Source organism: Leucoraja erinacea, chromosome 3 (genome assembly GCF_028641065.1).
Source record: "Leucoraja erinacea ecotype New England chromosome 3, Leri_hhj_1, whole genome shotgun sequence".
Lineage (NCBI taxonomy): Eukaryota > Metazoa > Chordata > Chondrichthyes > Rajiformes > Rajidae > Leucoraja > Leucoraja erinaceus.
Genome location: NC_073379.1, coordinates 9,080,891 through 9,108,366, shown reverse-complemented (window position 1 = coordinate 9,108,366; position 27,476 = coordinate 9,080,891). Strand labels below are relative to the sequence as shown.

Sequence of the window (27,476 nt, the reverse complement as noted above, 5' to 3'; positions counted from 1 at the left end):
ATGGTACAGATGTATCATGGTACAGGTGTATCACGGTACAGGTGTATCAAGGTACAGATGTATCAAGGTACAGGTGTATCATGGTACAGGTGTATCAAGGTACAGGTGTATCAAGGTACAGTAAAAAAAAAGTTATTTTTGTTGGGAGCTATCCAGTCAGCGGAAAGACCACACATGATTACAATGGAGCCGTCCACAACGTATAGATACACGATAAAGGGAATAACATTTGGTAACGGTAAAGTCCGTTTAAAGATAGCCGAAGGTCTCCTATGAGGTAGATAGTAGTTCAGCACTGCTCTCTGGCGTGGTAGGATGATTCAGTTGCCTGAGAACAGCCAGGAAGAAACTGTTCCTGAATCTGGAGGGATTAATGAGCAGGGGACCAGCGCGGTGGGCTCCCCATGAAGCCCGCGATCCACCGGGTCTTCCGTTCGGCCACAGGGGGGTTCGGATCGGTGGGCACCTCCCCGATCACCCATGTTGTTTTTTGCTGGAGATCCCACTCCAGGGTCCACTTGAACACAATAACAATCAGCAGAGATTCCCAGGTCAAACCAACCTCCCCAAACCACCCTCCCTTCCATTTACTCAATTTATACCTCACGCTGACTACCTTAGGTATGCAAGCAAAGAATTTCACTGTGCCTTGTCACGTGTGGCAATAGAGTATTCCGTTCCACGCTGCCTCGGCAAGGCCAGCAGCATAATCAAGGACCAGTTGCACCCTGGTCACTTCTCTCCTCTCCCATCAGGCAAAAGACACAGAAGTGTCAAAACGCACACCTCCAGATTCAGGGGTAGTTTCTTCCCAGCTGTTATCAGGCAACTGAACCATCCTACCACAACCAGAGAGCGGTCCTGACCTACTATCTACCTCATTGGTGACCCGCGGACTATCCTTGATTAGACTTTACTGGTTTTATCTTGCACTAAACGTTATTCCCTTTATCCTGTATCTGCACACTGTGAACGGCTCGATTGTAATCATGTATTGTCTTTCTGCTGACTGGTTAGCAACAAAAGCTTTTCACTGTACCTCGGTAAACCAAACTCATCTGAACAAAAGGTTTAAAAAATGGTTAAAAAACATGAAGGTAGAAAAAAAAGGTTGGAGAAACTCAGCGGGTGAGGCAGCATCTATGGAGCAAAGGAAATAGGCGACGTTTTCGGGCCGAAACCCTTCTTCAGACACCTAAAAAGCAAGAACTAGTTTAAAAACCCAATGTGATCGTGGAACATTAATCAATCCGTTCAGTTTGTTGTCAAAGTGAAGAGCTTTTTGTTCTTGGTTCTTGGTTTCTTGGTCCTCCAAAATATTCCAAATGGAATTTAAACTGGAGGTGGTGCGTGCTAACCAGTCAGCGGAAAGACAATACGTGATTACAATCGAGCCGTCCACAGTGTATTATCAAGTTCAAAGAATAATGACAAGAGTCACTTTCTCTAGTCAGTGATGTAGAGGCTACATTTTATTGGATACTTTTTGTAATTGCTACAAATTTGTAAAAAAAAATCAACAATTTACCACAGATATTTATGCCGACAAAAGCCGACCAGAAACAACAAACATACTTTGGTAAAAAAGATAAAGATCTATATTCACTTCAGCATTCAATTACCCTGAATAAAATAATCCCTTTACATGTGATAACAAAAAATAAAAAGCTTGCTTTAGAAAAAGACTAAATCCTTTCTTATTTAAAAAAAAATCTAGGCAATTTCCATGTGCTTGCTGTTTAATGTAATTCTGAGCTTGAGCAGAGAACAGTAAAAGCAGGCTTAGAATTAGAACTCTGAACCACAATAATTTTTTATAAAATTTCTGAATTTCTGCGTTTAATCGCCATTAATATGATTGCGTTTAGTGCTAGACTAGGATTTAAGGTGCAAACAAACAAAAGCAGGCCATAAAGTTTCATTTCTCCTGCACTACATACATATTCACATTTAAAAAAAGATTTTTAAAAAAAACATTTACAAGCAGTTCACATTTCTCCTGCTGCGGCCAGCCAGGTTTATAAGGCACATTTCTGTTATATCTCCCCATACTGGTCCCATTTTGTCTGTTCGGATACGGAGGGGGGGGGGTGGGCATTGCCCAGCCAATTTCTTCTTTTGCTTTTTTTCGGGGGTGGGGGAGGGGGGTGGGGGGAGGGGGAGAAAATACGAGTGCAACAGGGAAACTCAAAGGAAATAAAATAGTTCATAAACCTGTAGTCCTGAGTTAGAATTTGATGAACGAACTGGAGTCGGCAGGTGAAGTCGAGTGGCTCCCAGTTCTCTTCATTCTGTGTTTTTATGCGGCCCCGTAAGGTCCATTCACACGTTAGGTGACAGTGCAGTTGCAGCCCAGTTTTATCCTCATCAGACGAAGGTAACGTTAAACTCCAGACCAAACTGTGTGTGTGTTTTTCAGCAGTTCTTGCCTCTGGTTAAGTCCGACGCCTTCACGATAACCGTGGCCCGGCTCTCTGCCATGCGAAGCTTTATGGAAGAATGGTGCGAAGGTGCGGCAGGCGAGGCGGCGATCTTCACCGATAAGGTGGTGGCCGGGGTGTAAGGTGCGGGTCCGTCACACCCGTTGCTTAGCAGGTGGATGCTGGGACTCTGGCCGGGCATGCTGGCCGTGTAGTACACACTGTTCACACCCACGTTGCTGAGAAACTCCTTCCCCTCGATGTGGCTCTGTTGCCAGTGCGTCCGGTCTTGCTTGCCGCCCTCAGTCATCTGAGGAAATAACAGTGGCGGAGTCACACAGCGTGGAAACAGGCCCTTCGGCCCGACGTGTCCCCGCCCGCACGAGTCCCACCCACCCACCCACATACAGGCAAAAACAGGAAAGCAGACTATTATCTAAATGGTGGCCGATTGGGAAAGGGGGAGATGCAGCGAGACCTGGGTGTCATGGTACACCAGTCATTGAAGGTAGGCATGCAGGTGCAGCAGGCAGTAAAGAAAGCGAATGGTATGTTAGCTTTCATTGCAAAAGGATTTGAGTATAGGAGCAGAGAGGTTCTACTGCAGTTGTACAGGGTCTTGGTGAGACCACACCTGGAGTATTGCGTACAGTTTTGGTCTCCAAATCTGGGGAAGGACATTATTGCCATAGAGGGAGTGCAGAGAAGGTTCACCAGACTGATTCCTGGGATGTCAGGACTGTCTAATGAAGAAAGACTGGATAGACTTGGTTTATACTCTCTAGAATTTAGAAGATTGAGAGGGGATCTTATAGAAACTTACAAAATTCTTAAGGGGTTGGACAGGCTAGATGCAGGAAGATTGTTCCCGATGTTAGGGAAGTCCAGGACAAGGGGTCACAGCTTAAGGATAAAGGGGAAATCCTTTAAAACCGAGATGAGAAGAACTTTTTTCACACAGACAGTGGTGAATCTCTGGAACTCTCTGCCACAGAAGGTAGTTGAGGCCAATTCATTGGCTATATTTAAGAGGGTGTTAGATGTGGCCCTTGTGGCTAAGGGGATCAGGGGGTATGGAGAGAAGGTAGGTACGGGATACTGAGTTGGATGATCAGCCATGATCATATTGAATGGAGGTGCAGGCTCGAAGGGCCGAATGGCCTACTCCTGCACCTAATTTCTATGTTTCTATGTTTCTATACGTCTGGCCCATGATCCCTCCAAAACCTGTCCCGTCCATTCTGAGGAAATGGGGAAGAAGGTGGTTGAATGCCGCCTCCCACCAAGGTGAAGATGTTGGCAGGGCTGAAAGTGTGCTGGACCTGGAGGGTTGCTCCTGGGCCTGGCCAAGCTGGCCATCCGCGAGGCTCGGCACCAGGCGGAAGAGCCGGCTGCCTGCCCTTTTTCCGGGGTCACGTCCACACCCGGGTGGTACTAGAAAGGGACTACGCGCTGTCCACGGGCACCCTGGGAGATTTCCGGGACCGCTGGCCACCGAGAGGGGCTGAATACATCCTGGACAAGGATTGCAATTTAGTTGCTTAGCAGTTTACTTAGTATCATTGTTTTGTCTTGTTTTATGGTGGTGGGATCTGCTTTGTTTTATTGGGTTGTAAATACTATTTTAATATTTGAATAAATATTTTTGTTTTTTAAAACAAAAGGTGAAGAAGTTCATCTCTGTAGCTGATGTGTGGGGGAAGGGCCGGACGCCAGCTATGGAGTCACAGAGTCATCCATCCAGCACGGAAAAAGACCATTCGACCCAACTTACCCCTGCAGACCAAGATGTCCCATCTAAGCAAGTCCCACTTGCCCGCATTTGGCCCACATCCTGCCAAACCTGTCCTATCCATGTATCTTCTATCTCCTCTGGCAGATAAGACACAATATGCTGGGGTAACTAAGCATTTCTGGAGAAAATGGATAGATGACGTTTTGAGTCGAGACCCTTCTCCAGACTGAGGGTCAGGGGAGAGGGCAACTAGAGTTATGCAGATTCAGATTCAGATTCAATTTTAATTGTCATTGTACTCTCTCTTTAGACCTTAGACTTTAGAGACACAGGATGGATACAATCTCTTCGGCCAACCAAGTCCATGCCGACCATCAATAACCCCCATACACTAGCACCATTGCGAGACTTTTTGAAGAAGCAATTAGCAGGACAGACAAAAGAGAATCAGTATATGTTGTTTGCTTAGATTTTCAGAAAGCCTTTGATAAGGTGCCACACGTGAGGGCCCACGGTATCAAAGGGGCAGAAACTAGCATGGATAGCAGGTTGGCTGGATGGCAGAAGACAAAGGGTGGCAATAAAGGGGGCTTTTTATGGCAGGCTGCCAATGACTAGTGGAGTTCCGCAAGGGTCGGTGCTGGGGCCGCTACTCTTCACGTTGTATCTTAATGATTTGGACGAGGGGATTTGCGGATGATATGAAAATATGTGGAGGGGCAGGTAGTGTGGAGAAAGCAGGGACTCTGCAGAAGGACTTGGACAGGTTGGGAGAGTGGGCAGAGAAGTGGCAGATGGAATATGGAGTGCAGAATCATAGAAAATAGGTGAAGGTGGAGGCCATTCGGCCCTTTGAGCCAGCACCGCCATTCATTGTGAGCATGGCTGATCGTCCCCTATCAATAACCCGGGCCTGCCTTCTCCCCATATCCCTTGACTCCACTAGCCCCTAGAGCTCTATCTAACTCTCTCTTAAATCCATCCAGCAACGGCCTCCACTGCCCTCTGTCGCAGGGAATTCCATAAATTCACAACTCTCTGGGTGAAAACGTTTTTTCTCACCTCAAGTCTTAAATGACCTCCCCTTTATTCTAAGACTGTGGCCCCTGGTTCTGGAGTCATGCATTTTGGTAGCAGAAATAAAGGCGTAGATTGTTTTCTAAAAGGCGCTAGAATCCAGAAATCGGGGCAAAAGGACTTGGAAATGCTGGTGCAGGATTCCCAAAAAGTTAATCGGTGTCAAATCAGGACAGGTAGTAAAGAAAGCAAACTCAATGCTAGCATTGATTTCAAGAGGGCTTGGATACAAAAAACAGGGATGTGATGCTGAGGCTCTATAAGGCGCTGGTCAGGCCGCATTTGGAATATTGTAAGCAATTTTGGGAAGGATGTGCTGGCTCTGGAGAGGGTCCAGAGGAGATTTACAAGAATGATCTCAAGGAATGAGTGGGTTAAACTACGATGAGCGTTTGTCGGCACCGGGCCTGTACTCGCTGGAGTTTAGAAGAATGAGGGGACACCTCATTGAAACATGCAGAACAAGGAAAATTCCTCACATTATTTTAAGCTTCAAATTTATAATTGAACAGGTCCTTTTACTGATCGACCCGAGGTTGATGGCGCTGAGATCGTGACCACAACAGCGTGGGAAGGAACTGCAGATGCTGCTTTACACCGAAGATAGACACAAAATGCAACATCTCTGGAGAGAAGGAATGGGTGACGTTTTGGGTCGAGACCCTTCTTCAGATTGAGAGTCGGAGGGGAGAGGGAAACGAGAGATATGGAGGGGTACAAATGGCATGTGTACGGTGCGAAAAGAACAGATCAAAGCTGACGATGATCAAGGGAATGCAGAATTGTTCATTGTTGGCTGTGGGGAAGGTGACAACGAGGCGTGCAAACAGTAATTTGTAATCAGGAGGACAGTGGAATTAGTCGGAGAACTCGGACAGGGGGTAGATGGAGAGAGAGGGAAAAGCAAGGGGTTACTTGACGCAAGAGAAATCAATACTCATATCGCTGGGTTGTCAGCTGCCCAAGCGAAATACGAGTGTTACAGCAATGTACAGTATGTATCGGAGCATCACAATTGAGACACTAGGCACGGTGGCGCAATGTTAGAGTTGCTGCCTCACTGCGCCAGAGACCCGGGTTCCATCCTAATTACAAGTGCTGTCTGTACGGAGTTTGCACGTTCTCCCCGTGACCTGCGCGGGTTTTTCTCCGAGCTCTCCGGTTTCCTCCTACGCTCCAAAGACGTGCAGGTTTGTAGGTTAATTGGCCCTCGGTAAGAATTGCCCCTGGTGTGCAGAGAGTGGGTGGGAAAGTGGGTGTGAATGGGCGATCGATGGCTGGTGTGGACACGGTGGGCCGAAGGGCCTGTTTCCATGTTGTATCGCCAAGGCTAAAAATCCTTCCCAATAGACAATAGACAATAGGTGCAGGAGTAGGCCATTCGGCTCTTCGAGCCAGCACCGCCATTCAATGTGATCATGGCTGATCATCCCCCAATCAGTAAATCCCCCAAGTAAATAAACCTCTCCCTTTGTTTCACTTCAAAGCAGGATGTTATTTACTGACCTCATCATGGTCTGCATCAGTTGCAACACTATCCGTTTCACTTTCTAATGGACAAACAAAAGTGAGAATTAGTTTAAAGGGAGGGTCAACTTGCACCACTCCGCAAAAGCATTTTATTCCTTTCAGAATAACATGGATCTCTTGAGATTTAGGTTCAAAGTGTATAATAGCCAAAACCTTCAATCTATGAACAACTGCTCACAGTCAGAGCACATCTACTGCTAACATTTGCCTCTATTCCATAGAAAATAGACACAAATTGCTGGAGTAACTCAGCGGGTCAGGCAGCACCTCTGGGGAACGTGGATAGGTGACGTTTCACAGAATGCTGGAGTAACTCAGTAGATCATAGAAACATAGAAAATAGGTGCGGGAGGAGGCCATTCGGCCATTCGAGCCAGCACCGCCATTCATTGTGATCACGGCTGATCGTCCCCAATCAATAACCCATGACTGCCTTCTCCCCATATCCCTTGACTCCACTAGCCCCTAGAGCTCTATCTAACTCTCTCTTAAATCCATCCAGTGACTTGGCCTCCACTGCCCTCTGTGGCAGGGAATTCCACCAATTCACAACTCTCTGGGTGAAAACGTTTTTTCTCACCTCAAACTTAAATGACCTCCCCTTTATTCTAAAACTGTGGTCCTTGGTTCTGGACTCGCCCAACATTGGGAACATTTTTCTTGCATCTAGCTTGTCCAGTCCTTTTATAATTATATATGTTTCTATAAGATCCCCCTCACTCTTCTAAACTCCAGTGAATACAAGCCTAGTCTTTTCAATATATTCAATTTATCATCCATCAGTCCCATTATCCTACCCAGTACTATTTCTCGCCTAATGAAAATTTATTTCAGTTCTGCTACCCCCTTAGATCCTCTGTCCTCCAGTACTTCTGGTTTGTGTCTTCCTTGGTGAAGACAGATCCGAAGTATCTGTTCAACTCTTCTGCCATTTCCTTGTTCCCCATAATAATTTCACCCGTGTCTGCCTTCAAGGGACCCACATTTGACTTTGCTACTTTTTTTCCCTTAACATATCTAAAGAATCTTTTACTGTCCTTCTTTACATTGCTGGCCAACTTCCCTTCGTACTTCATCTTTTCAGCCCGTATTGCCAGTTTTGTTTCCTTCTGTTGTCTTATGAAAGTTTCCCAATCCTCTGGCTTCCGGCTACTCTTTGCTGTGTTATACATCTTTTCTTTTAGTTTTATTCCATCCCTAACTTCTCTTGTCAGCCACGGTTGCCTCCTACTCCCCTTAGAATCTTTCTACGTTTTTGGAATGAAATTATCCTGCGTCTTCCAGATTATGCCCAGAAATTCCTGCCATTGCTGTTCCACCGTCATTCCTGCTCGGATCCCTTTCCAGTCTACCTTGGCCAGCTCCCCTCTCATGTCTTCATAGTCCCCTTTGTTCAACTGCATCACTGTGATTTAACCTTCTGCTCCTCAAATTGCAGATTAAAACTAATCATATTATGATCACTACCTCCAAGCGGTCCCTTTACCTTGAGTTGTCTTATCATATCTGGTTCATTGGACAACACTAAATCCAGAAATGCCTTTTTTCTGGTCGGCTCCATTACAAGCTGCTCTAAGAATCCATAGGAACCCATACTGAGTTGGATGATCAGCCATGATCATATTGAATGGCGGTGCAGGCTTAAAGGGCCAAATGACCTACTCCTGCACCTATTTTCTATGTTTCTATGTTTCTAACCCGAGGGGCAACCTTTTCACGTAAAGAGTGGTGGGCAAATGGAATAAGCTGACAGAGGAAGTAGTTAAGGTCGGTACAATTAAAGCATTTAAAAGGGCTATAGTCATACAGCGTGGAAACGGGCCCTTCGACCCAACTTGCCCACACCGACCAACATGTCCAATCTACACATAGTCCCATATCCCCCCAAACCTGTCCTATCCATGTACCTGTCTAAATGTTTCTTAGGCATTGTGATAATTCCTGCCTCAACTGCCTCCTCCGGCAGCTCAGTCCATACACACCCTTCGTGTAAAAAAATGACCTCTCAGGTTCCTGTTAAATCTTTGCCCCTTCACCTTAAACCTATGTCCTATAGTTCTTGATTCCTCTACTCTGGGTAAAAGACTCTGCATTCACCAGGAATGGTGAAAACCCGACAGGGTTAAAGGCTGGGGTCAGGCCCAGTTTACAGGTTTGGGTGGAAGGCCGACAGGAATGTCCATGAGGAGGAGAAAAGCTGGAGATGGGAGAAGAGGTCATGATGCAGCTTTCAACACCATCAGTTTTTATGTGCTGCTAGAGTCATAATCATAGGGTGATAAAGTGTGGAAACAGGCTTGTTGGTAGCTTGCATATGGAGTTAGTTATTATCCTGAGCAAAGGTTTGTATAATCAGTTTAGATAGTACTTTGGCTTTGGGCTTGATGGGCGGTTATCAATAGGCAAGAGACAATAGGTACAGGAGTAGGCCATTCGGCCCTTCGAGCCAGCACCGCAATTCAATGTGATCATGGCTGATCATCCCCAATCAGTACCCCGTTCCTGTCATATCCCCTGACTCCGCTATGTTTAAGGGCCCTATCTAGCTCTCTCTTGAAAGTATCCAGGGAGCCGGACTCCACCGCCCTCTGAGGCAGAGACTTCATGTTTCCTGCCTCTAGCATGTCCAAACCCTTAATAATCTTATAATGATCTTAAACTATCCAATGACATGGCCTCCGCTGCCATTCAAATTCCACAGTCTCACCACCCTCTTACGAAAGAAATTCCTCCTTATCTCCTTTCTAAAGGTACGTACTTTTATTCTGAGGCTGTGGCCTCTGGCCCTGGACTCTCGCACTAGTGGAAACATCGTCTCCATATACACTCTATCCAAGCCTTTCACCATTGCCAGTCATGATCTTCTTGAGTGAATTACGATGATCCAACTGACCTAGATTTGCTTCTATAACTTGGTCTTACATAGATATTTTTGAGGAGGAGATGCAGGTGACTAATGAGATTAATGTTGTCGTCATGGTTATTTGACAATAACTCTGATGGTTGATTCAGACAATCTTTCCTCTGTACCTCGGTACACGTGACAATAAACAAAACATAGTTAGCTTGAGCAGCTTACCACCCAGTGGTATGAATATTACCCTGCATGGCACTAGTGGACAGCGGACATTTATACCAAGCCAATTAACCTACAAACCTGTACGTCTTTGGAGTGTGGGATTACACTGAGGATCTCAGAATTCTTGCTATTGAGGGAGTGCAGCGTAGGTTCACCAGGTTAATTCTGGGATTGCGGGACTGTCATATGTTGAGAGAATGGAGTAGCTGGGCTTGTAAACTCTGGAATTTAGGATGAGAGGGGATCTTATTGAAACATATCAGATTATTAAGGGTTTGGACATGCTAGAGGCAGGAAACATGTTCCCGATGTTGGGCGATCCCAGAACCAGGGGCCACAGTTTAAGAATAAGGGGTAACCCATTTAGAACAGAGATGAGGAATCTTTTTTTCAAACAGAGTTGTGAGTCCGTTGAATTCTCTGCCTCAGAGGGCGGTGGAGGCAGGTTCTCTGGATACTTTCAAGAGAGAGCTAGACAGGGCTCTTGAAGATAGCGGAGTCAGGGGATATGGGGAGACGGCAGGAATGGGGTACTGATTGTGGATGATCAGCCATGATCACATTGAATGGCGGTGCCGGCTTGAAGGGCCGAATGGCCTACTCCTGCACCTATTGTCTATTGTCAGAGAAAACCCATGCAGGTCACGGGGAGAACGTACAAAACTCCATACAGACAGCACCCGTAGTCAGATGCTTTGAGGCAGCAACTCTACCGCTGCGCCGTGCCGCCATTTTATTTAGTTGTTGGGACATTGAACATAGAACAGCAGAGCGCAGGACCAAGTTCTTCAGCCGATAACATCCGAAAAACATGATGCCAAGATCAAATCTTACCAAGACCTGCTCATTATCCATGTGCCTCAGTATAGCAAGATTATTATTGAACTGTACGCAAAAAAGGAATTTCATTGTCCATCGATTCATGTGCTACACTTGTCGCTTTACCTCCCCCCCCTTGACTCCATCCAAGGACCAAAGCAGTCGTTCCAGGTGCGGCAGAGGTTCACCTGCACCTCCTCCAACCTCATCTACTGCATCCGCTGCTCTAGATGTCAGCTGCTCTACATCGGTGAGACCAAGCGCAGGCTTGACGATCGCTTCGCCCAACACCTCCGCTCGGTTCGCAATAACCAACCTGATCTCCCAGTGACTCAGCACTTCAACTCCCCCTCCCATTCCGTATCTGACCTTTCTGTCCTGGGCCTCCTCCATGGCCAGAGTGAGTCCCACCGCAAATTGGAGAAGCTGCTCCTCATATTTTGCTTGAGTAGTTTTCACCCCAGCGGTATGAACATTGACTTCTCCAATTTCAGATAGTCCTTGCTTTCTCCCTCCTTCACCTCCCCTTCCCTGCTCTCCCACAGACCACTGTCTCCACCTCTTCCTTTCTTCTTCCTGCCCTCCCCACCCCCACATCAGTCTGAAGAAGGGTCTCGACCCGAAATGTCACCTATTCCTTCGCTCCACAGATGCTGCCTCGCCCGTTGAGTTACTCCAGCATTTTTGTCTACCTTCGATTTTTCCAGCATCTACCGTTCTTTCTTAAACATGAAGTACCAATTGATATTTTAGGTCAGTAGGTAATATTATCAGGTAGAAACAAGGAACTGCAGATGCTGCTTTACAGAAAACAACACCAAATGCTAGAATAATTAGAAAACAAAGAACTGCGGATGCTGGTTAATACAGATAAGGTCACAAAGTGCTGGAGTAACTCAGTGTGTCAGGCAGCATTTCTGCAGGACATGGATAGGTGACGTTTTGGGTCGAGTCTGCAGAAGGGTCCCGACCCTAAACGTCACCCATCCATGTTCTCCAGAGATGCTGCCTGACCCGCTGAGTTACTCCAGCACTTTGTGTCATTTCTTTTTGTAAACCAGCATCTACAGTTCTTTGTCAGGCAGCATTTGTGGAGAACATGGCTAGGTGGCGTTTCACAGAGTGCTGGAGTAACTCAGCGGGTCAGGCAGCATCCCTGGAGAACATGGATAGGTGACGTTTCAGGTCGAGAACCTTCATCAGACTGAGAGTCAGAGGAAAGGGAAACAAGAGATATAGACGGTGATTATAGTGAGATACAGAACAAATGAATGAAAGATATGCAGAATACTTTCATAAAAGAATGAAAGTAGCGATGATAAAGGACACAGGCCATTGTTAGCTGTGGTGTAGGTGAGAACATGTTACAGATAAAAGACTGAACAAGACGACTTTGAAACTAGTACAGGTGCACAACCTTTTATCCGAAATTCCAAATTAACGAAAAGCTCCGAATAGCGGACATTTTTTCGGTCCTTGAAGAAAGGTCTTTAAAGACGTTCACCGAGGGCGGCCCGCAGAGGTGACAGCGGAACCTCCGGTCGGTCCTCGAAGAAAGGGGAACTAAATCCCCATTGATAAAAGAGAAGGTGAGGGTATATTGCGCGGGAGGGTTAATAATTGACAATCTGCTGCTGCCTGCCCGCTGAGTTAAAAAGTTCCCACAGTAGACTCACGATACACAGTGTATCGTGAGTCTTGCGTGGGAACTTTTTAACTCAGCGGGCAGGCAGCAGCAGATTGTCGCTCCCTTCAGTTTCACCCCACCTACACCCCTCTGCTTCCCGGCCATGTGTGTGACCCCTTCCCTCCCCTCTCCAGCTCCCCGCCCATTGCACCGGCGGGGGCTTTGCACTGTCTTCATGTCGGCGATGCCAGCAGGTCAGTGCCGTCACCGGAGACGTCAGGACCAACGGGACACCGACCCCCAGGCCCACTGCAAGCACGGATATCCCAGAGACCCACAGCTAGCAGCAGCCCAGCCCCGTTCCAACTCCAGAGGAACACGCTCCCCGCAGGGACATAAGCTGATGGTGTGCAAGGTACGTCTTGTTCTTGGGGTTACGGATGAGGGGGCGCAGCTCGGGCTGTGACGTCTCCGGCCACCCCCCTGTACAGGAGCTGAGACTAACTACACTGTACCGCCCTAGCAGGTGAGCAGGAGAGTGGGGTTGTTTGCAGTTGCAGAGGGAGGGGGCTAGGGCGGTACAGTTCACAGTCTCAGCTCCTGTCCAGGGGGGTGGCCGGAGACGTCAGGACCAACGGGACACCGACTGCAAGCACGGAGATCCCGGAGACTCACAGCCAGCAGCAACTCTAGCCCAGCCCCGTTCCAACTACAGAAGAACCCGGGTTGCGGATGAGGGGGCGCAGCTCGGGTTGTGGGCGAACTGCCACTTGTCGCTGTAGCGGCCCATCGGGGAGCGGGTTCCGATTGCCCCTGACGTCTCCTGCCACTCCTCTGGACAGAAGCTGAGACTGGGAACTGTACCGCCCTTGCCCCCTCCCTCTGCAACTGCAAACAACCCCACTCTCCTGCTCACCTGCAAGGGCGGTACAGTTCCCAGTCTCAGCTCCTGTCCAGGGGGGTGGCCAGAGACGTCAGGACCACCAGAAGCCGCTCCCCGATGGGCCGCTCACAGCGACAAGTGGCAGTTCGCCCACAGCCCGAGCTGCGCCCCCTCATCGGGACACCGACCCCCATGCCCACTGCAAGCACGGAGATCCCAGATCAGCAACTCCAGCCCAGCCCCGCTCCAACTCCAGATGAACACGCTCCCCGTAGGGGCAGAAGCTGATGGTGTGCAAGGTAGTCTTGTTCTCAGGGTGGCGCAGCTCGGGCTGTGGGCGAACTGCCACTTGTCGCCGTAGCGGCCCATCGGGGAGCGGATTCCTCTGGAGTTGGAGGGGGAGGGGGGTATTGTGCTGTTTGATCGCCCCCTGCTATCCCAGGGACAGGGAGACACAGCGGCTTTTGAGAATGGTGGGCAATCATTTCCAAAGTTCTGCCCACACAGTCAGTACACCTCTCTTACACTTGTCTCCCGCACTAAGATCATCTCTTCCAGAGAATGATCCCAGCCTAACCCTCCCTATTCTCTCCTATTCTGCAAGAAAAAACTACATTGAAGACTCAAACTCGCGATCGAGTAACTGCCGGGATCGAGGCGCAAACTCGCGACCTTGCGGATATGAGCCGGGCACTCTACCACTGAGCCAGCCATTAAAATCTACGCTAAAAATCTTCCATTCTGAAAGCCGAAAAATTCCGAATTACGAAAAGTGTCTGGTCCCAAAGCTTTCGGATAAAAGGTTGTGCACCTGTACAATGAATTGGATGGGGGAGGGATGGAGAGAGAGGGAAAGCAAGGGTTACTTGAAGTTAGAGAAGTCAATGTTCATACCGCTGGGGTGTAAGCTGCCCAAGCAAAATATGAGGTGTTGTTCATCCAATTTGTGCTGGGCCTCACTCTGAGAGCGGAGGAGGCTCAGGACAGAAAGGTGAGTGTGGGAATGGGAGGGGGAGTTAAAGTGTTTGGCAACCGGGAGATCAGGTAGGCCCAGGCGGACTGAGTGAAGGTATATCAAATTGGGGAGGTATGGTGGTGCCTCATTACAGTATCCCGTTCCTGCCGTCTCCCCATATCCCTTGACTCCGCTACCTTTAAAAGCTCTATCTATCTCTCGTTTGAAAGCATCCAGAGAATTGGACTCCACTGCCTTCTGTGGCAGAGAATTCCACAGATTCACAACTCCCTGGGTGAAAAGGTTTTTTCTCAACTCCGTTCTAAATGGCCTACCTCTTATTCTCAAACTGTGGCCCCTGGATCTGGACTCCCCCAACATTGGGAACATGTTTCCTGCCCCTAGCGCGTCCAATCCCAATAATCTTATACGTTTCAATAAGATCCCCTCTCATCCTTCTTCCCCAGTTTCTCCAGCATTTTGTGCCAACCGGCATCTGCAGTTCCTACCAACACAAAGTGCGATCAAGGATAGTCCGAGGGTCACCAAAGTGGTAGATAGTAGGTGGTGGTAATTGGCTTTGGTGAGCGTGGCACTGACCTGCGTAGGAGGACACTGGCGAGATCTGCAATGGGTAGAGGTGGCTGGTGCTGACGGGCTCATCCTCGCATTCCGTAGTCACTTCTATCACCTGACAGATATCTGGCGGGTTGCTGACGATCATGGCTTCTTCCATCATGCAGCGGTTCGGAGAGTGACCGAGCTCTTGAAATGAAGCACAGTGTGTCAGCTCGGACATGCAAAAACCCTCATACAACACAGTCACAGCACATGCCGAGCGAGATACCAGACTGATTGGGCGGCACGGTGGCGCAGCGGTTGACTTGCTGCATTAGTGCGCTTGCAGAGCCAGAGACCCCGGCTCGTTCCTGACTACTTTCAAGAGAGAGCTAGATAGGGCTCTTGAAGATAGCGGAGTCAGGGGATATGGGGAGAAGGCAGGAACGGGCTACTGATTGTGGATGATCAGCCATGATCACATTGAATGGCGGTTCTGGCTCGAAGGGCCAAATGGCCTCCTCCTGCACCTATTGTCAATTGTCTACGGGAGCTGTCTGTACGGAGCTCCTCCGGGACCTGTGAGGGTTTTCTCCAGCTGCTCCGGTCTCCTCCCGCACTCCGTAGACGTACAGGTTTGTAGGTTAATTGGCTTGGTATGAATGTAAACTGTCCTTAAAAGAAACGGAGCACCCGGAGAAAACCCACGCGGTCACTGGGAGAACGTACAAACTCCGTGCAGACAGCGCCACTGAGTTACTCCGGCACTTTGCATTTACCTTCTAGTTCTTATCTGTTTGTGGGATAACGTTTATCTCCATATCAAATTTTCATTCATAAATCAAATTCATATCAAATTATTTTTTCATTAAAAGACATTTGGACAGGTACATGGACAGGAAAGGTGACACTAATACTGTACACGTGACAATAATAAAATAAACTAAACCTGACGATAGTTTATCTAAACTAATCTAGAATGCAACAGATAATTGATTTTAAAAAAGCAGGACACATCATGCTGGAGTAACTCAGCGGGTCAGGCAGCATCTCTGGAGAACATGGATAGGTGACGTTTCACAGAGTGCCGGAGTAACTCAGCGGGTCAGGCAGCATCTGTGGAGAACATGGATAGGTGACGTTTCACAGAGTGCTGGAGTAACTCAGCGGGTCAGGCAGCATCTGTGGAGAACATGGATAGGTGACGTTTCACAGAGTGCTGGAGTAACTCAGCGGGTCAGGCAGCATCTCTGGAGAACATGGATAGGTGACGTTTCACAGAGTGCTGGAGTAACTCAGCGGGTCAGGCAGCATCACTGGAGAACATGGATAGGTGATGCGGCGATCAGAACAAGGTACGACTCTGGCGCCATGTTGCGGGGTGAAGCCTGTACGGTCGTGAGTAGTCGCCCAAAGAGTCGTACCTTGTTCGCGTAAAAGTCGCGTAAGTGGGAGAGGCCCAGAATTGTTATAAACCACCCAATCCTCCCACCACCAAAACTGTACGACTTGTTTTGTCAACATTTATGGAAACAGTAGACAGTGGAACGTAATCAATTCAGCCTATTTCTTGTGCACTTGAGTATCTGAGTCTCACCTACAAAGTTGTCCACCGTGCTGTGCACTTCGGTATCCTCTTTCACCACGACATTGGGCTTTGTGAAGAGATTGTGATTGTTTAGCAATACTTTATTATCTTCAAACGGAAATTTGGGAGCTTTCCACTGCAAAGACAAAAGTGATTTTGTTTAACTTCAGCAGCAAACTGAGTGCGGCACGGTGGCGCAGCGGAAGATTTGCTGCCTCACAGCGCCAGAGATCCAACTTCGATCCTGACTGCGGGTGCTGTCTGTACGGAGTTTGTACGTTCTCCTCGTGACCTTTGCGGGTTTACTCCGGGCGCTCCGGTTTCCTCCCTCATTCCAAACACGTACAGATATGTAGGTTAATTGGCTTGGTATAAATGTAAATTGACCCGCGTGTGTGTAGGGTAGTGTTAGTATGCAGGGATGGTTGGTCGGCACGGACTCAGTGGGCCGAAGGGCCTGTTCCCTAAACTAAAACAAAATACTTTCTTAATTCTTCAAAGTTCGTCCAAAGCAAGCGTTGTCTGCGGAGGGCGCTCAGCATCGCCAAGGACTGCTCTCACCCCAACCATGGATTGTTTACCCTCCTACCATCCGGGAGGCGCTACAGGTCTCTCCGTTGCCGAACCAGCAGGTCGAGGAACAGCTGGTTCTTCCCGGCGGCTGTCACTCTACTCAACAACGTACCTCGGTGACTGCCAATCACCACCCCCCCCGGACACTTATTATTATTTATTCAAATCATTTGCTATGTCGCTCTTCCAGGGAGATGCTAAATGCATTTCGTTGTCTCTGTACTGTACACTGACAATGACAATTAAAATTGAATCTGAATCTGAATCTGAAACTGGAGTACCCGGAGAAAAACCCACACAGGTCACGGGAAGAACCTACAAACTCCGTACAGACAGGTTCGATCCTGACGTAGTCTCTGGCACTGTGAGGCAGCAACTGCAATGAGGGGGGTTGTGGTGGGGACGGCTTATTGTGAAGGCTGCAATTATAAATTTGTGAATCTGGAGTCAAATGGCCAGATGAAATGGAACGTGAATATTACTCACCTTGACTGTCTTACATTCTTCTTCCTTTTCCACTTTTATTTTCTTTCCTTTTTAGTGAAGTTAAAAAAAAAAATAAAGTTTCAGAACAGAAGTGATCCCCCAAAAGTTCATAGGAGCAGAATTAGGCCATTCAGCCCATCAAGTGTAATCATGGTCGATCTATCTCTCCCTCTCAACCCCATTCTCCTGCCCTCTCGCTCTGCCCAGGGCCCTGTCATCCCCTGTAACCATTCTTCAGCCCAGTGAAGGTCAAGACAATGAACAGCATCGATATGCAGAGGCTTGGATGGGGTTCCGGTCCTTAGCTCCCGGTCCTGCACATGGCAACTAATGTAGATGGAGTGGTAACGAAGGCGTATGTTATGCTTGCCTTCATTGGTCATGGCATTGAGTATAAGATTCAAGAAGTCATGAGGCAGCTTTTTCGGACTTTGGTTAAGGCATCAGTGGAGTACTGCCTGCAGTTCTGGTTGCTCCATTAGAGGAAGGATGTGAAGGCTTTAGCGACGGTGTTTGTACGTTTTACAAGAAGTGTTTTACAAGAATGCTGTGTGGATCAACTATAGCAAGAAGTTGGACAAGTCTGGCGAAGGGTCTCGACCCATTCCTTCTCTCCAGAGATGCTGCCTGTCCCGCCGAGTTACGCCAGCATCTGGTGTCTGTCTTTGGACTAAAACTTGTTTTTGCTGGAGTGGAGGATTGTGAGGGGAGACCTGATAGAAGTTTATAAAATGAGGAGAGGTGCAGAAAGGGTAGACAGTCACAACCTTTTCCCCCAGGGTGGAAATGTCAAAGACCCTGGAAAGACATTACATGATTACAATTTTTCACACAGAGTTGTGAGTCTGTGGAATTCTCTGCCTTCCCCCCATATCCCCTGACTCCGCTATCTTCAAGAGCTCTATCTAACTCTCGTGTGAAAGCTACCAGAGAATTGGCCTCCACTGCCATAGTTTAAGAATAAGGGGTAAGCCATTTAGAACGGAGATGAGGAAACACTTTTTCACACTGAGAGTTGTGTCTGTGGAATTCTCTGCCTCAGAGGGAGGTGGAGGCCGGTTCTCTGGATACTTTCAAGAAAGAGCTAGATAGGGCTCTTAAAGATAGCGGAGTCCAGGGAATATGGGGTGAAGGCAGGAACGGGGTGCTGATTGGGGATGATCAGCCGTGATCACATTGAATGGCGGTGCTGGCTCGAAGGGCCGAGTGGCCTACTCCTGCACCTATTGTCTATTGCCCCCTGAGGCAGAGAATTCCACAGATTCACAACTCTGAAAAAGTTTTTCCTCATCTCCGTTCTAAATGGCTTACCCCTTATTCCTAAACTGTGGCCCCTGGTTCTGGACTCCCCCAACATCGAGAACATTGCATTGTGGGACGGAGGGACTGCTCGTTATTTTATTCTCTTGTTAATCAACAAATGATGACTTCTCATGGTCCATTTAACCAGTTTAGTTGTGGAAAATATGTTATTTATAGCCCAAGGTAACAGTGCCAGTGCAGCTGTAGTTGATTTCAGAATCCAGACCAGATTAGTTCAGAGATTGCGTTTAGTTTGGAGATGCAGCATTGAAACAGGCCCTTCAGCCCACCAAGTCCACACCGACCACTGATCACCCATTCACACCAGTTATATATTATTCCACATGCATCCACTCCTCACACACTATGGACATTTTACAGAAACCAATATGTTATAACTGTTTCGTTGAGCATAATATTCTGACAAGTCCAATGGCTGGCCTGGCCAAATTGTGTGCCTTCCACCACAGTGATGAATGCTGTGGTGGATGTTTATGTTAAATTTTTATTGTGTTTTTGTGCGTGCTCTATATCATTGTATCGCTGCTGACATATCCATTTCACTTGCACTTTTTGTGCAATGTGACAAATAAACAATTGTATTGTATTGTAATATAGTCCGAGGGTCTCCAATGAGGCCAATCGACCGACAAACCTGCCTCTGTAGAATTTGGGAGGAAACCGGAGCGCCCGGAGAAAACCCACGCGGTCGGTCACAGGGAGAACGTACAAACTCCACACACAGACAGCACCTGGAGTCAGGATCGAACCCGGATCTCTGACGCTGTGAGGTAGCGGCTCTACCAGCTGCGCTACCGTGCTGCCCCAGATGAGAATTACAAACCATTGAAATATCAAGAATAAGCTTATAATCATATCTCTGTGCTGTGATTGCATTATCTTGCAGGGCAGCACGGTGGCGCAGCGGTAGAGTTGCTGTCTCACAGCGCCAAGGACCGGGTTCCATCCTGACTACGGGTGCTGTCTGTGTGTGGAGTTTCCACGTTCTCCCCTTGACCGCGTGGGATTTCTCCGGGTGCTCCGGTTTCCTCCCACGTCCCAAAGACGTGCAGGTCTGTAGGTTCATTGGCTTTGGTAAATTAACCCTCGTGTGTGGAGGATATAAACAATAGGTGCAGGAGTAGGCCATTTGGCCCTTCGAGTCAGCACCGTCATTCAAAGTGATCATGGCTGATCATCCACAATCAGTACCCCATTCAGAAACAGGGGCCACAGTTTAAGAATAATGGGTAAGCCATTTAGAACGGAGACGAGGAAACACTTTTTCACCCAGAGAGTTGTGAGTGTGGAATTCTCTGCCTCAGAGGGCAGTGGAGGCTGGTTCTCTGGATGCTTTCAAGAGAGAATTAGATAGGGCTCTTAAAGATAGCGGAGTCAGGGGATATGGGGAGAAGGTAGGAACGGGGTACTGATTCTGCATGATCAGCCATGATCACAGCGAATGGCGGTGCTGGCTTGAAGGGCCGAATGGCCTACTCCTGCACCTATTGTCTATTGTCATCTTGGAAACTGTTTGTTTATTTATTCAAGCACCTTTCTTGTTTGGCTTTTCTGTGGCTGGCAGCATCCTGTACACTCTGTAGGCATTGCTCCCCTTCTTTATACTTTTGTCCTTCACTTCATCGATGTCGGGTAATGAGTTCATCGCGCAACGGAAATTGGCCTTCCATGTCTTGGGATCAGGCTTGTCTATTCCATGGTGATATTTTCCTGTCAGCACACACACACACAAAAGATATCAAATGAGGGAACATCTTGAAAAAAAACAACAACTTTTAACATCCTGGGCCTCCGCCGCTGTCATTGTGAGGCCAAACGCAAATTGGAGGAACAGCACCTCAAATTTCACTTGGGCAGCTTACACCCCAGTGGTAAACTGGCTGGCCAGCTGAGTTTTCTTTAGTTTAGTTTAGTTTAGTTTAGTTTAGGAAACATGCCTTTCCACCCAGCGATCCCTGCATATTAAAGGGCCTGTCCCACTTAGGCGATTATTTTCGACAGCTGCCGACTGTCAGAGTCGCAGCAGGTCGCCGAAAAAGTAGCGACTGGATCCCCCCTATGACAATGTCTACCACAACCTACCACCTCGTCGACATCAAGCTACGGCAAGCTACCGACAAACGGAGACACATAAAGGGGCTGTCCCACTGTACGAGGTCATTCAAGAGATCTCCCGAGTTTCCCCTGATTCGAACTCTCGGGGAATTACGGTAATGGCCGCTCGTAGGTACTCGGGGCTCTCGTGGGCATTTTTCAACATGTTGTTGAAAAATCTTCATGAGTCTTCACGAGCTTACCGCGTTTCCCGAGTACCTGCCGTTAGCGTTACAAGCCGCTAAGAGACGTCCCGAGCTCCAACGTACCTGCTACGTACATTCTATGTGCTTACCACGAGTGATTTTTAAAAAAACTCGGCAGAGCTCTTGAATTACCTCGTACAGTGGGACAGGCCAATTAGGACATCCACCTACGACCACACAAAATCCAGCGGACACCAGAAAAACATTACGACTCTTTTGAGCATTTTGTGCCTAATGTTTAACAACAGTGATTACCACATATAAGTATTACATATGAGCCTGAAAAAGAATAAGTGACAATAACACAGCAAAACAAATTTCTCCTGTTGCTAATTTAATGGACCTGTTAAAACCAGACACACAAGAGACTGCAGATGCTGGAGCCTAGTCCATAAAATCAAACTGCTTGAAGAACTCAAAAGGTCAGGCAGCATCTGTGAAGGGAACTGGACCAGTAACTTTTCAGGTCATAGGTATAATGTGACAATGGGGAGGAAGGTTCACAAGGTTAATTCCCGGGATGGCGGGACTGTCACATGTTGAGAGAATGGAGCGGCTGGGCTTGTACACTCTGGAATTTAGAAGGATGAGAGGATATCTTATTGAAACATATAAGATTATTCAGGGTTTGGACAAGCTAGAGGCAGGAAACATGCCAGAGGAGGTAGTTTAAAAGAGACCAGGTCAGCTACATGGATAGGAAAGGTTTAGCGGGATATGGACCCAATGCGGTCAAGCTTAGATGGGGCATCTAGGTCAGCATGGGCATGATGGGCCAAAGGGTCTGTTTCTGTGATGTATGACTCACAATCCATTACAGAGTAGCACAATATTTGAAGAAGGATCTCAAACTGAAAAGTCACCTGTCTATGTTCTCAAGAGATGCTGCCAGACCCGCTGAGTTACTCCAGCACTCTGTGTGTCTGTTTCATTGTTTCTACTGTATATGAATAGTTTTCTTTTCACTGCTGTTGTTCATCTACCTGTGTGAACGGCCCAGTTTTTAAATAACGGTGCATCCTTCTCCACGTCCCACCCGTGTCGAGCGGCGTGCATCCATGGAATCTGGAAAATCCTCTTTTCCTGGGAAAGTAATGCCGTCATTGAAAACATGAATCGCACGTCGTGTGATAAACTGCCGTTACCTTTGGCCGCTGGCATAGTGATGCAGCGTTAGAGTTGCTGCCTTACCTTCACCTGAAGGCAGAGGGGAGTAACCTCTAACAACCCCACCTCCCCCCTCCCCCGTTTTTCCACCACCGTCCTTTCCCCTTCTATTCCCGTTCCCCCCCCCCCCCCCCCCCTCCTTCTTCCCCGTGCCCCCCCCCACTCCCCCCCCCCCCCCCCCCCCCCCCCCCCCCCCCCCCCCCCCCCCCCAACTCCCCCCCCACCCCCCCCCCCCCCCCCCCACCCTTCCTTCCTCTGGCTTCACAATTCGCAACTCTTCAATCCGCTCGCACACCTGCCGCACTTATCTCTGGCCTTTGTTCCAACCATCTGCCGGCCCGGAGCACCTGGAGATGCCACAGGCAGAACGTGCGTACTCCACACAGACAGCACCTGGCCCGAAACATCACCCCGTCACCTATCCATGTTCTCCAGTGATGCTGCCTGACCAGCTGAGTTACTCCAGCACTCTGTGAAACGTCACCTATCCATGTTCTCCACAGATGCTGCCTGACCCGCTGAGTTACTCCAGCACTCAGTGAAACATCACCTATCCATGTTCTCTATGCTTTTTATGTCCTATTGAGATTAGTTTAACTTGGCATCATGATCAGCACGGACATTGTATCACGGACATCTATTTATATAGCATCTCTCATAACCGCTTCAGGATGTCTCAAAACACATCTCCCATTGCCTGGTGAAAGAGGGTAGAATAGGATTTGACCAGGGTGAGGCGAGGTGCTCGGGAAAGCTGTTTTGTTGTGTGCTACCAAAGCAGCAGAGGTATACCATACCCTGCACCTGGACACTGTGGACAGCTTGATTATATTCATCTATATTTGGCCGATCTTCTCTGTGGATTGTCACCTTGTCGTGGTGGAGAAGCTTGTGTGGACCTGAGATCCTGAGAGCGATGCCGTCTGGAGCTATGCTCCTGGTAGGGCCACCCATGGCAGTAAGGTCGAGGGGGAGGTCTCTGACAAAGAGCAATCCAACCAAGACCTCAACAGTGGAACAGGCGGAGGAACGATGGCTGACCTTAGTGGAGCGTCACAACGGCTGGGAAGGCGGATGAAGGCTGCAGCAGAAAAGGGTCTCCGGTCGTCTTGGACTCCATGCCACTGGATCCTGACCCAGATCTGTCAAGGACCGTGGGGTGGCTGTCTGTGCACCAGTCTCCCCACGTTAAACAAAGTCACGCACAGGCGTCCTCCATATAGGGAATAGCACCCTGGAGACACCCATGGTCAGCCATGACCGAAGGGGGGCCTAAGAAATTCGGTACACATCACAATAATAATCCTAAATATAAAACCTAAAACAATGCAATTCCTCATTCTGGCATTTCAGTGATCAGTGTAAGATCTTAGTCACTGTGTGATTTGAATTATTTTTATCTTGCCATTCTAGCCCATGCTTCCAGAAGCAGTTTCAACTCCAAAATCAATTAAATGAATCCTTGAATTTCCCTGTAACCGCAGTCATTGGAGACCATCGCACTTATCCATCTTTAATCGGACTTTATTAACAAAGTGTTATTCCCTCTATCATGAATCTGTACACTGTGGGCGGCTCGATTGTAATCACGTACAGTCTTTCCGCGGACTGGTTAGCGCGCAACAAAAAAGCTTTTCACTGTACTCGGTACAAGTGACAATGAACTAAACTTAAAAGTGAAAATAAACTAAGATTGAACCATTGAAAATACCACTGATATTTCTTGATTAGTGGGAGAGTCACGGACAAGAGGTCGAAGCCTCTAAAGGACGTTCTTCTAGGAAGGAGTTGAGGAGAAATTAATTTAGTCAGAGGGTGATGAATCTTTGGAATTCTTTGCCACAGAAGACAGTAGAAGCCAAAGATCCTATAGCGGAGCAAGATAGTCCACTTGACGAAAAAGACGTAGTACGGTCATGGGCAGATTCATGGGTAATTTAAGGCCCCATTTCCGTAACTGGCTTCGGTCTGCACACCAAAGATCCCATAGGATACTAGTGCGGAGACGGAAGCCGGTTACGGAAACATCCTCGTAAAAATAAAAGTTATTTGGTAAAAATCCTCTCCTCATTTTCAGAATTTTAATTTATTAACACAAACTGTTCCCCCGCAATGTTGATTACACTGCGAGTCGGGTCGGGTCCGGTTACGGAAATGGATGAAAAAAGGCCCACGTTCCGTTCCGTTGCGTACTACACGTCAGCCCATTGCATTTAGCAGGAGTGGTCTATCTTGCTCCGCTATAGGATCTTTCGTAGAAGCCAAGACAATGGATATAGATAGATTCTTGATTAGTACGGATGTCAGGGGTTATGGGGAGCAGGCAGGAGAATTGGATTGAGAGGGAGAGATAGATCAGCCATGATTGAATGTTGGAATAGACGCTATGGACTGAATGGCCCCAATTCTGATCCGACTACTTCTGAATTTATGATATCATCCATTCACCCTGTAGCTTTCGGCTCTAACAGTGACCTTACCTTGTTTAGCCATTTCAAACCAGGTATTATATTCGAGTTTATTTGCTCTTCTAGCCACGGGCGCATTCGCATTCGCTCCACAGGCATCGCCACCTGGAATAAACGGGAACAAAATCAACTTCAGCAACCTCTCACTTTCACTATTAGTAATACAGCGTGGAAACAGGCCCTTCAGCCCAACGCCCACACCAACCAACCAACATATCCCATCTACCTCACCAAAGATCCTATAGCAAGCAAGATAGATCACTCGACGAAAAAGACGAACTTCGTACGTGACCAAGTGGGTTTTCTCCTGGTGCTCCGGTTTCCTCCCACATTCCAAAGACGTGCTGGTTTGTACGTTAATTGACATTGGTAAAACTGTAAATTGTCCGTAGTGTGTGTAGGATAGTGCTAGTGTACAGGGAATGCTGGTCGGCGAGGACTCGGTGGGCCTGTCTACGTGATGCATCTCTGAACGAAACTAAATAGGAATTTTTATTTCATTTAAAAAAACTGTGCAACAAGATTAAATTTTAAAATGACAAAACTCAAGTGTGGTGTCCTGGGACTGCATGTGATATGCGGCAACAGGCTCATCAAATAAAATAGGGTTCTTGCCAAATACCATTGGAATTAATTTCTCATTCACTAACAGCCAAAGGCCACATCTGGGTGAACAGAAGAGAGGAAACAATTTCCAGGTGCACAATGGTAGACTGTAGTTAAAAGTCACTTGTACTTCCTGTGTTGCAGGTAGAATGGGGATTGCTTTCACAAATGAGGAAAGAGATTCTGATCTCTGGAGATACAAAGTTCATAAATTCATTAGTTCGTAAGTGATAGGAGCAGAATTAGGCCATTCGGCCCACAAGCCCACTCCGCCATTCAATCATGGTTGATCCATCTTTCCCTCCTAACCTCAGCAAGTGATGAAACCTTGAACATTGTTGCAGATGTACGTCATTCACCTTGACTATCTGGAACATTTACCTCGGCCATGCACTGCCAAGAATTAACTGTGGAGCAGAAAACTAAATGCAGGAGGAACTCGGTGGGTTAGGCGGCATCTGTGGAGGGAATGTTTGGTTTGCAGACACAGCGTGGAAATAGGCCCTTCCACTAGGTCCAGTGAGTCTGTGCCCAACATTGATCGTCCATTCAAACTAGTCCGATGTCATCTACTCCCTACACACTAGGGACAATTTGCAAGGGGGCAATTAGTCTACAAACCAGTACCGCTTTGGAGTGTGGGAGGAAACTGGAGCACCCGGAGAAAACCCCAACGGTCACAGGGAGAACGTGCAAACTCCTTACAGACAGCACCAGTAGTCAGGATGGAACCCAGGTCTCTGGCGCTGTGAGGCAGCAACTCTACCACTGCACCAACGTGCCGCCCGACGGGGAAAACGTGCAAACTCCACAAAGACAGCAACAGAGCTCAGGGTCGAACCTGGATCTTGGGGGAATATGCGACGTTTCGGGTCGGGACCCTTCTTCAGACTGACAGCAAAATGTCAATGGTAATCGGTGTGAAGAAGGGTCCCGTCTCGAAACATCGCCTGTCCATTTCCTCTAGGATTACCAACTGTCCCGTATTAGCCGGGACATCCCGTATATTGGGCTACATTGGTTTGTCCCGTACAGGACCGCCCTTGTCCCGTATTTGACTGGGTCGAGGGGACTCGGGTCGATCCGGCCCCGCCTCACCCGTCCCGACGTAGTGCAGCCCATGGAGTGCAGCAGCAACAGCGCCTCGCCTGTGGCCCCGTCGGTCGGCAGCCCGGCCAGCTGTCCGACCTTCGGACCTTCGCTTACCGCCAACGCCACCACCTCTCCTTCTCATGGTTCATGAGTTGGATGCGGTGCCGGGCTTTGCGTGCAGCAGAACACAAAGTCCAGCCGGCGGGCCTGCTGAGGAGTTTTGGCCCGGGCCGCGCGACGTCGCACGCAATGTCCGGCGACTTGGCTTTGTGATCTGGCAGGCCTGGTCGGCGTGGACTCGGTGGGTTGAAGGGCCTGTTTCCGTGCTATAGTCTAATTTACTTTTGTTTAGAGATACAGAGCGGAAACAGGCCCTTCGGCCCACCTGGTCCGCGCTGACCTGCGATCCCCGCACATTAACACTATCCAACACCCACTAGGGACAATTTATACATTTTCCAAGCCTACATTAACCTACAAACCTGTGCGTCTTTGGAGTGTGGGAGGAAACCGAAGATCAGAGAGTACAGAATAAGAGTACAGAGTACAAGAATAGAGAGAGTACAGAGGAGATTTACTAGAATGTTGCCTGGGTTTCAGCAACTAAGTTACAGAGAAAGGTTGAACAAGTTAGGGCTTTATTCTTTGGAGCGCAGAAGGTTAAGGGGGGACTTGATAGAGGTTTTTTAAACGATGAGAGGGATAGACAGAGTTGACGTGGGAAAGCTTTTCCCACTGAGAGTAGGGAAGATTCAAACAAGGGGACATGACTTGAGAATTAAGGGACTGAAGTTTAGGGGTAACATGAGGGGGAACTTCTTTACTCCGAGAGTGGTAGCTGTGTGGAATGAGCTTTCAGTGAAGGTGGTGGAGGCAGGTTCGTTTTTATCATTTAAAAATAAATTGGATAGTTATATGGATGGGAAGGGAATGGAGGGTTATGGTCGGAGTGCAGGTATATGGGACTAGGGGAGATTATGTATTCGGCACGGACTAGAAGGGTCGAGATGGCCTGTTTCCGTGCTGTAATTGTTATATGGTTATATTATATGGTTATCTCGGAGAAAACCCAGGCAGGTCACGATTACAGACAGCGTTTGCACGGGGAGAACGTGCAAACGCTGCACAGACAGCACCCGTAGTCGGGATTGAACCCGGGTCTCCGGTGCTGCATTTGCTGTAAGGCAGCA

General features: G+C 48.1%; 1 protein-coding gene across 2 annotated transcripts in view; it reads right to left on the bottom strand.

Annotated features, from left to right (window-relative positions):
* Window positions 1-1,441: 1,441 nt before the first annotated feature.
* irf2b (interferon regulatory factor 2b) overlaps window positions 1,442-27,476 on the bottom strand; it is a 42,529-nt gene continuing 16,494 nt past the window's right edge. The window contains exons 3-10 of one of the 2 annotated variants that reach the window (XM_055632034.1): window positions 24,601-24,693; window positions 21,937-22,036; window positions 20,187-20,363; window positions 17,331-17,377; window positions 16,281-16,407; window positions 14,726-14,890; window positions 6,739-6,782; window positions 1,442-2,730 (exon numbers count right to left, since the gene is read on the bottom strand). In XM_055632034.1, the coding sequence (XP_055488009.1) occupies window positions 2,416-2,730; window positions 6,739-6,782; window positions 14,726-14,890; window positions 16,281-16,407; window positions 17,331-17,377; window positions 20,187-20,363; window positions 21,937-22,036; window positions 24,601-24,687 (1,062 nt within the window). In that variant the 5' untranslated portion in view covers window positions 24,688-24,693 and the 3' untranslated portion in view covers window positions 1,442-2,415. The remainder of the gene's footprint in view (window positions 2,731-6,738; window positions 6,783-14,725; window positions 14,891-16,280; window positions 16,408-17,330; window positions 17,378-20,186; window positions 20,364-21,936; window positions 22,037-24,600; window positions 24,694-27,476) is intronic. The other variant, XM_055632035.1, reaches the window with a different exon arrangement.